Source organism: Cygnus atratus, chromosome 2 (genome assembly GCF_013377495.2).
Source record: "Cygnus atratus isolate AKBS03 ecotype Queensland, Australia chromosome 2, CAtr_DNAZoo_HiC_assembly, whole genome shotgun sequence".
In the NCBI taxonomy this organism is placed as follows: Eukaryota; Metazoa; Chordata; class Aves; order Anseriformes; family Anatidae; genus Cygnus; species Cygnus atratus.
In genome coordinates, this window is record NC_066363.1 from 137,357,684 (window position 1) to 137,376,261 (window position 18,578).

Genomic DNA, 18,578 nt, shown 5'->3' on the forward strand with positions numbered 1-18,578 from the left:
TGAAAATGTGTATGCATCACTGTCTTCCACCTATTCTGAATACATATTCTAGAATCCTTTTCAGATTTTAGTGACTTTCAGAGTGTATTCTCTTTCTATGCACGTCATGTGTTTTTTAAGGTGAACTACTTTACGTGGCTACTTGTATGCAACTGAAAAGTTTTGGCACTAGATGGCAGTCACAGTCTTATGGCTTTGAATGCAATTTTAAAGGATTTTAATACTGGCTTAATTTTTCAGTGCCATCTTCCCAGCACCTGCGAAGTATTGTTCCAAAATAACACTGTATAAGAATGTCTTACTGTTATATGACTTAGTAAACTCTTGGAATTTTTTTTCTGTTTTTTTCAAATAGCCTGAGGAGGCTCCTTCACTTGCTGTTTCTACTGAGCCATCTGTAATTGTATCAGAGAGCGATTCCGACAAGATCGCTTCCCAAGTGCCACAGATGCTGCAAGAGACAGATGTTTCTAGTCCCAATATTAAGCAAAACAGTGTGCCTCCTCCACAGAGTAAGTATCTCAGTACAATTTTATCTGAATTCAGTGTGGTGTTTTTTTTTCCACAGAGCAGGTACAGTCAGAATGCTTTGCCATGTGGTTTGGATGCGGAGTAGCACATCAGATGCTTCTATATTTCATTGAGGGATCTTATTTAAAAGAAAGCTAAATGATAGTATTTTGGCAACTGTCCTTTCACTGTGAGGAAAAACAAGCTTCATATGCTTGCATGACTGAAAATGTTTGTTGTCCTTGTCAAGACCTTAACAGACGTTTGAATGTACTCTTCTCCATCAGGATGGGAGTTCCGTGCTGTAACTATGTAGTTAATATATCAATTAACTGCTTTTTGTTCTGGTTCTAAAATAAAAAGGCTTTTGTGACTAATTCCTGCCTCAGCAAATGGGAGAATATCTCATATTAAACATATAAAAAAATTTGATGACTTTTGCTGCTTTTGGCAGCCAGCACGTTTTAAGGCCGATCTATTTATTCAAATAATATAGCGATTCTTTATTCAATTCTAGATACCATGTAACCACATCTTTATGTAGTTCATTATTTTAAAAATTAATCTTTTCATGTGCAAGTGTAACTCAGTGGTTAAAAATGATGTAATCAGATAAAAGTGAACAAATAATGTTACCTGTGTACATATATATTATTTCCAGTTAGCCAACAGCTGATAATGACCTTATTGCAGATGTTACATTAACAAAAATGAGTGACTTTCTCTATGGTGTAAGAAAAATAGATTGAAGTTATCAAACGTTCTTTTAGAGGTACTTCAGATTAGTCTATTCGGTACAAACAGGTAAATGGGAGGTCTACAAAAATCATGCTGGCTGAAGAACAGCTTCATCGTGTTATGGAATGTACTCTTTAGGATTTTAAAAGTCAGTTCTGTGTAAACTTCCTCAGTTGTAACTCTGTAGTTATGCTTTGTTTTTAGCAAAGTCTGAAGAAAGCTGGGAATCCCCCAAACAAGTTAAAAAGAAGAAAAAAGCAAGAAGGGAAACGTGAACTTCCTGAGATGGACATGTGTTGCTGAATACTGTCATGAAGATTATGCTGTTTATGCAATAATTTGTGAACATGTACAGAATTTTATATAAGTTTCAAACAATTTTTAAAAACAGAACTGCTGTGAACACAAACATCTTTAAAAAAGGAATCAAAGGAAAGTAACTTTATGATATAGAAAACAGAACATGCTACATTTGAAAGACATTCTGAAGAGTCTGTTTTTCCAACTTTTGGAGAGAGATCTTAAAATAAAAAACAAAACTGGTTTTACAACACAGTGCCCTGTTTACAACAGATTATACTCTCATCTACAGCTGCGGATAAAAGGTTGATTTCAAGGAAGGGTTTTCTGTAAAATATTTGTCTGTATAATAATGGGTGTTTCTTGCCTCTCTTTTAAGTGATGCAGTAGAAGCACAGAATGTCAACCATTTGAATTTGTTTCATGCCTAAATCAAAGTGCTTTGATAAAATACGTAATCTGCCATATCTTTACAGTATGTTGGTTAGCAAGTCTGCTAGCTATTACAGGAATCAAGTGCAAATCATTAACCATTTGTACAGTCAGACCTTCATGGTTTATTATATGAAGTTAACACAATAAAACTGCTTTGGGTTAAAAGTTTGAGAATGTGATTTGAAACTTAAGTATGGTTCATGAAGTTATTTTTGATAATGTCTATTACCTTACTTGAATTGCTGAAGATAACAATATATTTTTAAGAACGCAGTAATGTGCATAAAATTGGTTTTTCTGCTTCATTCCCTACAGTTCTTGGTTGATTCAGACTCCCATCTAAAATTGCACCCCTTTAACTTTTAAGCTCATACAATGAATTGAAATCAAATGTTCCCTTCTCTTAACGCCCTAATTTGCCATACCCAATTCTGTTTTGTTCTCTGTTACTAAAACTCCGAAGAAAACAAGGTGAACTTTTTTCACTCAACAAATTATATGGGATTTCAATGATCTGTTGGAGAACTGGAGTGGCTTCAGACAGCTTTAATTGACATTGTCAAGACCAGTTATCAGGAACACATTTTTTTTACTGCCTTAACCTGTAGTATGTAGAATGTGTCTAGACTTCTGGACAGGAGTTAGTGTTTTTATAAAAAATAAATAAACATTCATGCAAGTATAGCAGTTGTAAAAAAAATAAAAATAAAAATAAAAAATAAAGAACATTTCCCGCTTGAAACTGTTAATTAAAATGGTGTTTAAGATGTGTTGTCATTTTCAGGCACTGTGTAATTACGTAGTATCAAACTGACAGATGTGTTTGTCTGTAAGGTGCATGCTCAGCCATGTACACTGTAAATAGTCTTTACAAAAAAAAAATAAGGATGGTAATTAACATCACCTGGTAAAATTCTGTTAAAGAGCCAAAATGTTTTGTAAATGATTTGGTTTTGTGGCACAAACAGAATTGTTAACAGCTGCAGCACATGGTACTGATCAGCAATCTTTCACTGTTCTACTGTACGTACGTGCATTTGAACAGGATTACAGGGCAAGAACAGTTAATGCAGCAAGCTGGTTTTAATTGTACTGAAGATGCACCTTGCTAATGGACAACTTACCTAATAAATGGATACTAATTTGCACAGGTATTAATCCCTGTATATCAGGAATATGTGACACTCTAAACTGATCTGTCAAAATAAATCGAGCATATTGACAGTACTGATTTATTTACTGGGAGGGAAGAATGCCTGGAACCGATGCCTGTCAGGCAGGATTCATGTGAGCTAAATTTAGAACTGAAGTACAGTTTTCAAGGAGTATATTAAGGCAGGCACTCAAACAGGATGTTACAAAACAGAGTTATATGCATGTAAATAATATTTTAATTTTACTTATCCTTTTCTTGGCAAAAGTAAAAGAATTTTACTTCTCAATTCAGGTTTGTAATGTACGTCCAAAATGTGTTTCTAACCTGTATGTTGAGCTATGGGCCTTTCTTGTAGGGGAAAAAAAATGAAGCATTTATGTGATGAGGGTGACTGCCCTCAAGAGCTTTCACTGCATAAATTTATTCTTTTCATCTCTTCAGGATAAAATTGGTGGTATTTGGGGGTTATTAAGCTCTAGCTATTGGGAAGTTTGTCATTCTGGAAAAACGAATCTAGCTACCAAGCTACCAACACAGGAACCCTGCTGATTAACTGCTACTCCTAAGCAGGATCGTATAAGTACATAGCCTTCCTTTCAAAATGTTACCCATTTTAGCAGCACCTCTTACTGTTTTCTTAATGTGCAGTTTCAATGTCTTAGAAAGCAAACCTTGCTTTATTTGACATTCATTAAAGAGGTATATAGCGTGTTGTCTATAAATAGAAACGTGGTTATCTATGTATTGTCATGTTTCTATGAGTCAAGCAATGGTTATTTTTAATGATACACTGAATCCAGACTTTGGTACTTGGGTAGAGAAAACGCTATTTAAAGAAATTTAACAATCTTTTTTTTTTCTTTTATTTGTTGTTGAATGCATGAAATGGTTTCATAAATCCAATATGTTGGTTTTTTTTTAAATACTCTGGAATTATTTGTATGCGTAATTTAAACTTGTGATGATGTGTAATTGGGTAGTCATGGCATAGTTTTCTTTTGTGGGGAGGGAAAGATGTACAGTATTCATGTGTGCTTGTTACAAAGGTAACAACCTGTGCATTGGTTCGGAAGGGGATGAAAACTGTATTTCTGATGCCCTTTTAGAAGTCTAAAGAAAAAAAGTGCAAGAGAAGAGCACTACTTTAATATTTACTAAGAATGTACATATTAAAAACATTTCAAACTTTATAGAAATACTTCTAGTATTGTTGTGTTGTAACTGAATTGTATCTCACTGGAAACTGCCTTATTAATGGTTATTAGCCATGGGATTGGCCTGTGAAATAAGGCTCTTATAACTGCAGATGACATCAGAATACATAATTTGAGCAGACTTTCATCTATTATTAACCGTAGTAGTTTTGCTTTTACATGTCTCAAGTTGGTCTCTGGCTAAGATTTGAGTTGTTAAGATACAAGTCTTTGCAGTGACCATAACGATAACCATTTCTACTTATGAATTTCTTTCTAGTGAATGCTGCAAACCAATGAAGGATAGTTTGAGTTTTCCAGGCTGACTCTAAAAGCTTTCAGCATAGTTCTGCTGTAAAAGGAAGAAAAAAAAATATAAAATGGAACTACCTTTCTAAAGATACTGCTAAAATATTTTACTGTTAAAATGGGTTAGAGTTTGTGGGGTTTGGGCAGAGAGGGGTGAGGACCAGAAGAGGTTCCATGGCTGATAATGAACCTGAAAGCGGTATGATATAGCCATGTGTCGTCTTCCGTGCAGGATTAAGAGAGCCACTGCTAGTTGTGTCAGGAGCCAAGTGGGAAAACTTGTATGTCGTCAGATGGGTGGGGGGTACTCGGTGTTTTCTGGACTAGCATCTTGCTAGGAAAGGTTCACAAGTTGTTCTTATTGAAGAAAAAAACAGTTGAATTGCTAAAAATTGTCTAGTGTCTGTATAGGATCCCTTCTGTTAATGAAACTTGACCTTCTGTTTCTTAAATACCAAGTTAGTTGAACCAAACTGAAGATTTCCAGTTCGTTGAAGATCAGTTTCTTATTGAAACCATGATGTCTAATTTTGGTGTGTTCTGTAAAAGAACATTTCACAGAAAATTGCATTTGAAACTCTTAATATGAAACTAATGGTTTCAGGATTTCATACGGTGCTGTTAAAAGAGCAAGCTTGCGAACATCTGCAGTTCAAAGCAAGTAGATTTTCTGTCCTTCATCAAGTGACCTCTGAAACTGGCTTAGTATTTTTAAGACAGTTCTGTTTTCTCAGGAATATCAACTCTTCTGCGCGCACACAGTTTCCACGTAGCTGTTCAATAGACTGCCTTTGAGCTAAGTGAGTTATTTCAAATGTCTGATGGAGTATAAGCCAAGTACTTTGTTACTTGAGAGCTTTGTTTTTAGAGGCCACTGACTGAAGCTGCCACCAGGCCCATTCACAAACACCTTGTCCTTCCCAATATTCCTATCTCCTAGACCATCTTTGTCTATGTAGCTGACCAGTGAAGTCATGCCTCGATCTATACCCACAATTGAAGCTGCACGTGGGAGATCCCTTTTGCTGTTTTTATTTATTTACAGGTTCCAGAGACGGGCTCTAAGAGCTGTCTGCTCTGAACTAATGTGATTTAAAAATAATAATAATAATGAAACAAAAAAACTTGGAGATGGAAGATGACTTATTAAAAAGCAAAACTAATGTTATTTGAACTTGATCTAGAGAGTGATGGTGAACTGATGTTCAAAACTGTTCATTTTAGAGTTAAACTGCATTTTTTAGTAACTCAGGAAAACAAGTAGCTACAGAGGGGTGTGCAAATTTTGACCAAGTATTGCATTATTATGGCTACCTAATTACATGTTGCGTTACTGATGATGTGATTAAAGGGAAGGAAGAAAAAAAAGATCTTGAGATTGCTGCCATTCACATATAGAAAGGGCATGTCCAGGTAATGAGGCTGGGCAGTTGTGAGTAGTTACTCCAGCAATGAAACCACAGATAACAGAGCCGAGCAAGGTCTCTAAGTTCTTCTGGAAAAGCTGGTAGTAGCAGGCTGTCACCCAGTGATCAGCAGCTTCTATGGGCACCATGTCCCACTGCTTATATGGGAATTTGGGGGGAGAGGGCCCATACATGTTCTGTGTTTGCTGATGCTGGTGTCTTAAGATTCCTCATCTCAGACTTCCTCTTCTATGTTATGAAAGGGGCACGGTTATGGATCTCATACCTTGGCTTCGGCTAACCTATTTGTATGAGTGTGAATGTATTTAAGTGTTCTTCTGGAGTGGGCTCAGGATGCTCAGCACTGGTAGAACGGAGCTGGAAAATCAATACCCTGCTATTTTATGTCCACATATTATAGAGGTGGTGTTCAAAGTCATTCAACTCGTGCAGCCTGCTAACATAGCAACTTCTTTACAGTATTTTTGAAACATTTAAGGATGTCCTGCATTGAATATAAAAATGCTTGGTAGGCTGTGACAGAGACACATGATTGAAGGCTTCCAGAGTTTGGTGTGTCTGCAACTGAGAGGGGCAGATTTTTACATATCCAGTGATTGCCATGTTGGATTTCCATAGTAACATCACCTGGGTAATAGGGAAAACTGAGGTCAGAAGCAGTGCACGTCACATCAGAAACTAGTTTTTTGCTTGTTCACTTCCAGGTAAAATGTACTTCCAGGTAAAATGTCTGTCATGCAGCACATGGTTAAGACACAGAAGCATGACTGCGAGTGCTTCACTCTATTAATAATTCCCTCGCTAATGACCTTGACTTCGTGCTAGTATGCTGCTGGAGTTCATCCTTCTGTGCTTCCTGAGAACATCTTATGGGAGCAGGATTTCTTATGTAAGGACTTAATGTAGTGCTGACAGCTCTGGAAACCACCGTGCCTTTTCTCTCACACAAAATGTTTTGCTTCTGCTTCGTGTTGCTACTGCGTTGAGAACACGATACACTGCGAGGCTTTAAACACCTTAGATTTTACTGTTCCAAGTATTTTTTGGCCAACCCACCTCAAAAACAGTTTTTTGCCAGCTTAACTGCGGGGAGAATTGCTACCTGCAGATCGTGTTTGTTATTTATGGTGAATTAGTGGCTCAAAGGGAGCTGTCGGCAGGTCCTTCCTCCAGCACACCAAGGACATCTTGCTCTGCACGGCCAAAAGTCAGCACCTTGTGCTGAGAGGGTATTGAGGTGTCACCCATGGTAGTTAAGTGGTCTAAGGGTTCACGTAGGCTAAACATCAAAGGGAAAGGGGGAAAAAACATGCAGATGTACATGTTCAAAGTAAGCTTGGTTTTGGAGACCATCCTGCTGGTGATCAGTTACTTTTATGTTAGAGTGGAAAAGAAAGTCAGGCTCTGAGCAAATGTCAGGTACTAGAGTGTGAAACAAGGAAGCTGCAGGATGTATAGTAACAACATTATACAGGTACATACCTACTGACTTGCCCCAACAAGACTGACTTAATTTCAGAGCGCTTTCAGATTCAGAATTGGTTTAAACATTGTCCAAATATTCATCAGCTTGCAAACTGGGAGTATGCCGATGAACACCCCTAATAAAGCTCAAGATGACTGCAGCATTTAAAATCCCAAGTCCGTGCATGTCATCTGGGCTCAAGCTGGAAAACAGCATAAATCATGATTAAGCGAGGTGCTAAGATGGTGTAAAATCAGAGGGGCTACTCCGTAGAGTGTCACTGACCTGCAGAGATGGGGTTTCCACATGCCACACCTGAGCCACTCCTGTTCCAAAGGTTTGTATGTAGATGCTTGACTCTAAAGATGTGATGAGCTGTAATTGTGTGTTATTGCAATTAAACTTTCCAAAGTCAATTGGGAGATCTTCACAGCATTAGCCCAGTCAGGATTTCCCAAAGTTGCCTCAGATTATAATCAAACATGTTCAGATGTGTATGCCTATAAAATGTTATATAGCGGCAGTACAGTAATAAACTTTGTATTCATAATCTATGAATGTACCTTTACAAAAATATAATGACAAGAATAAGTGTGAGATGTGCTTCTGAAGTGATGTTTATGCTGCTCTTGGGGATGAGTTGCCAAATAATGCTATTTCAGTAGGATTATATTGGTATTTATGAGGTCGTTTGGTATACAAAGTGGAGAATGAAATATCAGGCACATTATTTAAAACATCAATCTTACTTCTGGCATGAGGGATCCTAAGATACTTTGGTCATTTGGAGGAGCTTGTTATGAAGAAAAGCCAGGAGTATCTTTGGTTTCTGTAATTGGAAGAACATTAGCAGCCTTGACCCGTCTCTCTTTAGAAGAGAAAACATAAAATATATAGCACTAGAGAGGTTCAGTCTCACACCCCACACACATTGCTGTACTGGTGGCTGTGTTTTATGTAGCTTTTCATCTGGTTTTCCTAGCAGTATTTTCTGATACAAGCAAAAGTTTAATTAGAAGTTTGTTCCAATTTATAAAACTTTCTGCACCACTAATACCAAAAAAGAAGTGTTTTCCTTGCTTTTGAATTAACAAATCCATGTGTGCTGTGTTTCAGGAAGGACATACCATGACCTGTAATATGTATGGTGTATATGAAAGGTGTTACACTGCATGTATAGTGCTTGCAGATTGCCTCTGCATGGGCTGCAAGAAAAGGTGAGTATTGGCTTAACTGCATCCGAATCACCATCAGGTACTCAGCAAGTCAACCATCAAGGGGGCTTTTCCTGGGGATTCAGAGCAGACTGCTGAAGGGGGCAAACCTCATTGACATTTTCATTGTATGAAGCCAACAGCTACTGTGGCACATTCTCCAGGCTTGGCTGGCAAAAGAATCAGTCTCCATTGGTGACTCCTTATTAAGCAGTAGATGGGTAAGTTGTCAGAGGATGACACTAAGAGAAAAACTCAAGTGCTCCTCTTAGCATAGAGGGGAAAAAATATATCAGTGAGACTGGAAGCTTCTGTAAAGCTCCGTGGCAAACCTCTTACTGCAATGAACACCGGTGAAAATTGTACGGCATGTCCTGGAGTTTGCTCAAGAGGCCAGCAAACTTCAAAGAGAGCAGGAGAAGAGGAATAACTCCACAGATACTCAAAATAATGATGGAGATGGTATTTAGTTGGTTTAAAGCTGGTGACAATTCAGATCTCAGGTTTCTGGTGCATGTGGTTTAATATAGGGACTAACAACGTGCATCTGGGGAAAGTCTAAGCAGGCTCCAAGTGGTAATGTGGGTAACACAAACAGACAAAACTGCAAGTGTTTGCTGTGTAAGCTACAGAAAGTAACGAGATACAATTATGGAAGGTGTGGTGTTTTAGTTTCTCCTGACGTAAAATTAAGTCCTGGTTCTCAATAGTAGGACGGAAGAAGATACTTTATCACTACACTGAGGTCAGTATTAAAAGACCAAATGGTCATGATTTCTGATAGTTCTTAGGTGTATTTATTTTTTTTCTTATAACTATGTAAACATAAGACTGAGTAAAACTGGGAGGAACATCTATTCTTTTGCATTAATAAAAAATTAAATATTGAGCCTTTAAAAGAAGGGGAGAAACCTGTTACCACATAAAGAAAAAGGGAATAAAATTTGGCAAAATTCCCAGTGTTGAGCCATACTCAAAGTCATAAATTAAAAATTAACTAATCTAACTAATGGAACTAAGAGGAAGTAAATACTCTTTATGTACATTAGCTTTTCTTAGAAGGTCTGCCTCTCCCATCAATAAAAGTCTTGTGACCTCTTTGACTGCAAACTCACCACGGTGTTAAAAACTGTCACTTAGATTTCCTTTGTTTAAGCAATCTGGCAAGCAGCATGGTCTTGTTGGCAATGTAACAACCTATTTATCCAACAGCTAGAATCCCATCCTAATATGCTGTATGTCATGCTTCAGAATTGGTTGTTTGCAGACTATGGATAAAATGTACCCGCATATACCAGCTGGCTTAATACTGTGTCCAGCATAACTGCTCAGGCTAAAAGGAAAAAAAAAAAAAAAAGCCCTAAGCGTGACCTTCTACTGGGTCATAGTGAAAGGTCAAGTGTAAACCCTGAGATGTTTGAATCTGAACAGTGAGGAGGAATGAGGGCACAATACCAACCCTGTGTCCATTTAGTAAATAATGTTGTGCCTGATGCCTGCAATTTTTAAGGCTCTTACAACACTGTCTAGGTGCAGACCTGAGAGAAGCAATAAATATATACTTAAGGGACTGGAAGTAGTATTTGGCTGGTAGAAACTTAATTTGACAAAAAGATTTGGAAAAGACTTCATTGCAGGGTAGAAGTTACTAGACATTAGGTGCTAAAGGGCTTATTCGCCTGGCAGAGAAAGAGGTGACAAGTTTGTGTTGGATATAAGACATCTGGGCTTATTGATGGGGTTGATAACAGGTTGAGACCAAGCTGCTATGATCAGTGGTGGTGTCTCCACTTCTCTCTGTCTTTTGGATGAAGAATGGTTCCCTCTCAGGGAACTCTCAGGAGATGGGTACAAGTTACTGGTTTAAATACAAGGGCAGCTAGATGAGACTTGAAGGCTTGTGCAAGAGAAGCCAGCACACACTAGCTCGTGCTTTCTTCTGGCCATATGTTCTTCAAATGGGAGCAGTCCATGTGTGACAAACATGCCCACAGAGGTGACTGAAGTACCCGTTGCACTGGGTTGCGACAGCCAAGTGTTCTGAGCCAGTGAAGGGGAAAAGTCAAAGCTGTTCTTCTCCACTGGGCATGAGATGGGGCACAAGGTTCACTAGCTGTATTCAGCCAAGAGAAATAAAAGTATTAGAGAAGTTCACGGACTTCCCCAAGGTAAAAGGAGAGAGAAATTGATCTTCTTAATTGCTTAAAGTACTGACTAACAGCATATAACCACTGCGGCATGGCAAGGTACAATGTGTAAACATTCCTTTTACATATTATCGTGCTCCAACTTTAGATGTACTTTTCAGGCTTTTTCTTTATATTCTTAACTTCCATGTTGTGGTGGTTTAACAGTGACAGGCAGCTCAGCACCTCCATGCCACACTCTTGCTCCCCCTCCTCAACAGATCGGGGAGAAAACAGGATGAAAAAAAAGGTTCAGGGGTTGAGATAAGGGCAGGATGATTGCTCACCAACCACAGAGGCAAAACAGGCTCAGCAAAGAGAGATTAATGTAATTTATTGCCTACTCCCAATAGACCAAAACAGTGAGAAACTAAAAACAAATAAAATACACCTTCCGCCCCCCATCCACCCTCTTCTAAGTCCTCCCCTCAAGCAGCACAGGGGAATGGGGGCTGTGGTCGGTCCCTAACATTTCATCTCCGCTGCTCCTTCACGGTCCCTCTCTGCCCCTGCTCCCCGTGGGGTCCCTCCCATGGGATGCCATCCTTCCCGAACTGAGCCTGCAGGGGCTGCCCACAGGCAGCAGCTCTTCAAGAACTGCTCCCACATGGCTCCGTACCACGGGGTCCATCCCCCAGGAGCAAACTGTTCCAGCATGGGTCCCCCACGCGCGGCAGCTCCCCCCAGACCCCTTGCTCCTGCGTGGGCTCCTCTCCACGGGCTGCAGCTCCGGCCCGGGGCCTGCTCCTGTGGGGGCTCTCCATGGGCCGCAGCCTCCTCCAGGCCACATCCACCTGCTCCACCGGGGGCTCCTCCACGGGCTGCAGCATGGAGATCTGCTCCTTGTGGGACCCATGGGCTGCAGGTGGATGGGCTGCAGGGGGACAGCCTGCTCCGCCAGGGGCCTCTCCACAGGCTGCAGGGGAACTGCTGCTGAGTGCCTGGAGCACCTCCTGCCCTCCTGCTGCAGTGACCTGGGGGGCTGCAGGGCTGCTTCTCACTCCTCACTCTCCCAGTTGCTGTTGCACAGCACGTTTTTTGTTTTTTTCCCTTTCTTCAATCTGCTCTCCCAGAGGCACAACCAATGTTGCTCACTGGCTTGGCTCTGGTAGCAGTGGGTCCCTTTTGGAGCCATATGGAGGTGGCTCTGTTCTGACCTTGGGAGGCTTCTGGGCTCTGCTCACAGAGCTCAAACCACACCAGGTTGACCCACCTCTTCCCTGGCAGTTGGCACCAGGGCTGTCCCTGCTGATGGGTCCTTGTCCACTGGCCAGCTGATGGAGAGTCTGAGTCCACACAGGGAGTAGGTGATTACTACTTTTATACCTTTTCTTATGCCCCACATTCAGCCCTTTCAAACCAGTTAAATGTGAATCTGGTGCTGGTGATCAGCTGGTGCTCAGCTCATGCTCCAGGCGGTGTCTAGCACCTCCTTATCCTTGAGATTATTTAACTCTTGCATTCCTTTGTTCCCTTTATCTCTGTTTGTGTGAGCATGCAGTGTCACTGGAGATTTATGGGGGTGGGGGAGACCACCAGGCCTCTGTCTGTCATGGCAGGACTTTGGTCAACCTACACGGTGCAGTGACATAGTCAGGAATCCTACCCTCTGAGGGCACCCCAAAGGTATCTCCTTCTTGACAGCCATGGCACCCCTAGTCCTGCCCTTGCAGTGCACTGTCAATGTGGCATCCTGTTGGTCAAGGTGGGATCTCTGTATTTTATACTGGGGGAGCATGCTGAAGGAACGATTCACAGTAAGCTAAAAACAGTGTCAAAAAGGTCTGAAAATTATCTATGCTCCCACCCTACTAGGACTTACAGGTCTTCCAGAAAGACAAAGGAGAGGCAGAATGGGATGGAAGGCCCTTTAGAGATCTGACATGGTGAGCCAAAGATTTGTGCAAGGGAAATGCCAGAGCTCAACTAATGCTGTAAAGGAACTGGAGCAAGCTATAAGAGATCAAATCTATCTGATGCATAATTTAACTCCTGAAATAGGGAAATGCCCACACTATGTCAAGCAAACACTGTCTGCTCTTTTCATGTCTGGATGAAGCCTTTAGGATTTATGAACCTATTGGCACCTGCAGCAGTAATTTTCGTCCTTGCTCATACAATCTGAATCATTTGCTTGCATTCTAAAACGTAGTAAATGACTTAAACAGCTATTATGCTCTTGTTTTTGTGTTTTGTGGGGACAAAAGGTGAAGGTTGTAGTAGGTACATGTTCTGTTGGTTACGGTGTTAACCCCTGTAGCCTTGTCAAAAGGGAGGAGGTATGGGTACTGTGGTAGGCGTATATTCAGCGTGTAATAGTGCTGACCCTTTTCTTGAAGAATTTTTGGGCTCTGGGTTTTCCTGATTTACAAAGGCAACATATCAAAATATTTTAATGATGCATATTTTAAAACCAGTGACTTTAAAACAGAATTATGAAACAGTGACCCAGGAAACTGGTGTTGCAAATGCTGGTTACCATCATTAAAGAATATGTGTAAGTATATCAGTTGTCTATGAGACTAGAGCTATCATCTGCTATAAGACCAATCATGATAAAAATCCCTAGAAATGAAATAAAGAGGTCCAGGCACTTCTTCTAACAATTTTTAAAGGTCAATAGAGAACACAGAAAACAAAAGAAAGAAAGAAAGAGAGAGAGAAAGAGAGAAAACAACAATAAAAATAGGTAACAGCTTATTATTCATTTTTTGGTACTGGATCAAAGGAATTTGACTAGCTCTGTGTAAGCAGTTGTACATCAAGCTGTGTCAGTGTGATGTCTCTCTTATATGTCTTTAAAATGTATGTTGAGTTGCAAGACAAAGTGTTGGAGACAAACACTGTTCTCACCTTGAATTGTTTTACTCAAACCAGGAGAATGAATGACCTTTTGAACTCATTTTGAATTGCAGCAGCAGTCCTATTTTATTGCCTGTTGTCTTTCTCTGTGAAACAGAGATGGTGTCAGGTATTTATTGGAAGGCTACTTTTTTTTTTTTTTCTAGAAAGTGGTGGGGTTTTTTGTTGTTGTTTATTTTTTATACTTGATTGCATTAATTATTTCTGTAGCCCTGGCAACTTGAATCATTTGCAGCCATCCTGAAACGCAGGCTCTGGACCTGGCCAAACAGGAACTTGAGCAAAATTGCTCTTTAATACAATCAGCCAGTTTCCCAATGTTGTCACTGTCCTGTGCCCAAGGACAATACCTAGACCTTGGTTTCTGGACAATATTTAACCCTTTACTTATCTTGTCTTAAGCTGGCCAAATACAAAACAATTAACAACCTCTTTGCTCACCCCGGAGCATGGGGCTAATCCTACTGAGCATCAGCAGTGCTCCTGAGAGCACTCCCTACAACCACCCCTTTGTGTATGTGCTGCAGGCAACACCGGGTGCAGTGTAATTGAATTATTCAAGGCCAGTTGAACCATGCTCCACCATCTCTGTGGACTGTGAGTGCAGACAGAAGGTGTGCAGCTTCCAAGCCACCTGTCCAGAAGCAGACTTGCTCAGAAAAGTATTAAAAAGTTGGGAGGAGGAGTACCAGCGACTAGTTCTAATGAGTGAAAGAAAAATGGATTGTTGTGCGTTGGAGCACAGTAAACCTCATGTTGTAACTCGTGTTGCCATGACCCCCACTTTTCCTTCCTTGCATCTGTTTGTTTTAATGCAGTTTTCAGCTATGTCCTTGCCACCACAGCTGGTAACAAGGGGCAAGAGATGGGGTTGCTTGGTGGGGTCTCTACAAGCACACAGCAGCACTTGTGCCTGCACCCCGTCAGCTACTGACTAGAGTCAAGGACTATCAGTGCTTCGAGGCAAGGACTAGGTCTTCCATCTGCAAAGTATCTTGTATGCCACAGAAATATAAATAGAGCAAATTGGGCTTCATCATTTCTCTAAACCCTACCTAGGATTTGTACTACTCTGGACCCCCTAGAGCTGATTATAAATGGGGAGTGTGATATAAACCCTGATGTTTCCTCATCTTTCCCATCAGGCTTTTTGAATGGAAATTTATAATTGTACAGGAAACTGCTTTGAAGTAATTAATGATCACTTTCTCATTCTTCCTTTTTCTTCAGCGGATATCTGGATTACAGCCATTGATGGGAAACCACGAGAACCTGCTGGCTCCAGCCACTGACACCGCAGGCCCACAGCCCCCCCCCGAATATCCCAGCTCCTCAGGTCCCTTTTGTTTCCCCTTCTTATCAGTCACAAAGTCCAGGGGCCCCTCTCCAAAGCAATGCTGGAGCTCCTCAATGGCCCATCCATTTGTAACTGGAGACTTTGAGTCTTCGGCATTGTCTCTGTTATCCCTTGTCCTCCGGGTTTGTGCTTGGGTGTCCTTGTTTATCACACACCTTTGCTTATTATCCCCTTTGCTTTGAAAAGGTCCTTGCTCAGATAACCTTAATGAAGCAAATGCTCTTACCTTCCGCATACTCTCACAAGTCGCATATACAAGATTTTAATCTTTCTAACTTGCATACCTTTACCTTCTGGTATTAAACACAGAGGTCTGTCAAGGTTGTTGGCAAGATAGTACAGAGCACATTGCTTGGGATTTTTCTCTGGTCTCTTGGATTTTTTATTTATTTTTTGTCAATTAGGGATGTTTCACTTTAATAGATTTTAGTGTAATTTTTCAATATGAATTTTGAAAATACAATTTTTACGATTTTTAGTTTTTGCACATAATCTAGTCCAAATTATAAATTCAGTGCCAAGTGGCTTTTCTATTTATGCACAATTTTTTTTTTTTGGTAAGGGCAAGGTAAAAACTGAGGTTATAGAAAGGTCCTACTTAAGGGATTTTTAACTTAATTTACTACAGTGGTTTTACAAGTAGGGATGAGGCATAGTTAGAAATGTTCTTCTGTGCCAAGTTAGCTTTTATCTGGGAGTTACTGTTCGGTGCAGATGTATGTATGCAATAAAAACGAGCCCCAAAGCAACCATATAGGGAAACATCTGAGTACTTTTCAGCGTTATATTTTGATGATAAATTGCGCAATTTGGGAAGTAGCCAAGATAAGATGTCAGCGACTGAATTATTCTCGGGGTCAGGACAGGTGTGCAGACCTCCTGGTCGAATCTTCTCCGTTATTTCCTCTAGAAAATGATACAAGTCTCAAGAAGTAGAATAAGAATAAAAATATTATGATTGATGATGACGATGAAACAGCCATGCGCTAGGTAGGTAGCTTAGCTTCTACCTGCATGGGGGCTGCTGTTTGACCACCAGAAGTGGGTCCTTACTCCTGCTGCAGTTCCCCCACCATCAGAGCACTGACTACAGCCAGCAAGAGTGAGGTTTCTGCCACTTGCGTGCCAGCTAAACAACCACCACAACGCCAGCCTCCTCGATGGCAGCGGCTATGGGAGCGGGTTGGGAGGACGCTGGGAAAACCCCAACCGTTCGTGCCTTCAGAACCTGGGGCCGATGCTGAGATTTTCCCCGTCGTCTCCGGCCCTATCTACTAGGGAAGGAGGGGGATGTTTCGTGCTGGGTGCCCGGCCAGGGGGGTCCCGCCCGCCGGGAGGGGCCGGCCCGGCCCCGCCTCCGCCCCCGCGGAGCGGTGCGGAGCTGCGCGGAGCCCGGAGGAGCTCGGAGGAGCCGCGGAGATGCTGAGCTCGCCCTGGGCACGCTTCTACTCCAACAGCTGCTGCCTCTGCTGCCATGTCCGCACCGGCACCATCATCCTCGGCGTCTGGTACCTGGTAAGAGGGGTTTTGGGGGGGGTCCCGACGCGGGCAGGCGCGGCTGAGCCCCGATAAGGATCCGGCGCTTCTCCGCCGGTCCTTGGCAGGGCTAGTGGTGGAAATCTGCCGACAGCAAGAGAGGAAATCCGTGTGGATTTAAAGGTAAGCAGGGGTCTCGAGCAAAAAGCAAGTTTGGGGGTGAAGATGCGAGACGTGAGGGTTTGTCCCGGCTCCCCAAACTTCGGAGCAAGGGTTCACTGCTCACTGCAGCGCTGCGACCCCATGGATGCGCTGACTCCGCCGAGGCTGCTCAGGCTCTGACCACACTGCACAGAAAATCTTGTGCTCTCAAGATTTTTGAGACACTGCTTTGCAAAGAGGGCAGGTGCTCTTGTCACTGCTGCTCCGCGTGTGCCGGATAACTGGTGGTCGATGGCATCTGAGCCTGGCTGACAGGGGGCTGGAGGCTTGCAGGAGCCTCCGACGTGTATCAGGAAGACTTCTTTCCTCCACCAGGCTGGAGGAGTGAGGGATTGACCCTTGAAGCGCAGCCTTAATGGGTCATCATCCATCCATCCAGAGGCTGTTGGGCACCTGGCATTGCTGGACACCGGGTTGTCCAGCCGGAGAAAGAGGAGGAGATGCACCAAGCCCCCATCTCTTCTCCTATCATTGGCAATCTTTTCTCAACCCCTTGGGTAGCAGTGCAGGAAAAGCAGCTTTTCCAGAGCCAGCCCCGTAGTTGTGGGGTTTGCAAATGTGTCACAACAATAAAAAGAGCTGGTTCGTTGCTTTGGGTTATGTGGATGTGCTGCTTCTCAGCCTGTTTTGTCTTCCCAGTCTCTTGGTGCGAGAAATCCATCCCCATCTGATGCCAAGGCCACCCAGAGCTGTTTGCCAAGGGTCACTGCAGACGGAAGCAGATTAGACCCAGGCTTGTTTGCTAACTGCTGAAATTCCCTTCAGAAGGAAGCGAAAAATGCATGGCTGTCCTCCATTGTAGGGCAGCTCATTAAATAAATTCAATCAGCGTAATTAAAATGCTAGGTTGACATCTATGTCCCAGAAATCACATAAAATATGATGTCCTATAAAATGCATATTTCACCACTGATAAAATGGTGTGTCAGTTCAGCTATTTCTTGCTCCCCTTTTAATAGTTAAAAGAAATATCCACAGCCCGTGGTATCCGAAATAATCACAGCATTGAAAAAGATGCCCTTTTTGCCCACCTATAGCAGAGTTTCAGTGAGTCTGAATATGACCTGAAAGCTTCTGAACATTTCTTCCAAGATTCTTGTTATTTCTTTCTGCCTTCAGCTGAATGAAGCCTCTTTACATCAGCTCCACAAAGACAGGGATACAGATACTTTAGCTGTTCAGTGGACTTAAAAATATTCAAGGAAAAGGGAAGTAAGTGCATTAGCTTAGCTTTAGTTACAAAGAAAAGGCTGAGGGCTTTTTTTTTTAGACTTTACCTACCATGTTACTAACATTTAAATGCCAGTGCCCCAGTTTCACTTACTACATTTCTGCAAAACCTCTGTAAAAATGTTCTTTTTTAAGTATTGATTTTTTCCTGATTTATACCTCTTCCTACTTTGTTTCCTTCCCTTTTATACATTTTTCAGGGCAGATTCCTAAATGACTTCAAACTGACAATAGCTCATAACATGCCAGTTAACTCATAACACTGCTTTCTATTCTTTCTCATATATCACACATACTTTTATTTTTAAGGTTGACTATTATGAACAGAAATTTTGCTGCATGTTGATAATAAATACTAAACCTTTTTGCTAGCTTACCAAGTTAGGAGGTAAATAAGGGCTAGCCCCTTAAGCCCCTGGTTGTAAGTTCTAGTTTACAAAGTCATATAAGAAAAATAATGTTTTATCTCAGATCAATTATGTTCTGATACAGTATACA

General features: G+C 41.5%; 2 protein-coding genes across 3 annotated transcripts in view; both read left to right on the forward strand.

Annotated features, from left to right (window-relative positions):
* Nucleotides 1-4,335, forward strand: part of MTDH (metadherin) — a 35,906-nt gene extending 31,571 nt beyond the window's left edge. For both annotated transcript variants that reach the window (XM_035546239.2, XM_035546240.2), the window contains 2 exons: nucleotides 356-512; nucleotides 1,453-4,335. In XM_035546239.2, the coding sequence (XP_035402132.1) occupies nucleotides 356-512; nucleotides 1,453-1,523 (228 nt within the window). In that variant the 3' untranslated portion in view covers nucleotides 1,524-4,335. The remainder of the gene's footprint in view (nucleotides 1-355; nucleotides 513-1,452) is intronic.
* Nucleotides 4,336-16,389: 12,054 nt separating this feature from the next.
* Nucleotides 16,390-18,578, forward strand: part of LAPTM4B (lysosomal protein transmembrane 4 beta) — a 60,729-nt gene continuing 58,540 nt past the window's right edge. Inside the window, 2 exon segments of the mRNA XM_035546128.2 lie at nucleotides 16,390-16,558; nucleotides 16,561-16,667. Of these exon segments, the coding sequence (XP_035402021.2) occupies nucleotides 16,390-16,558; nucleotides 16,561-16,667 (276 nt within the window).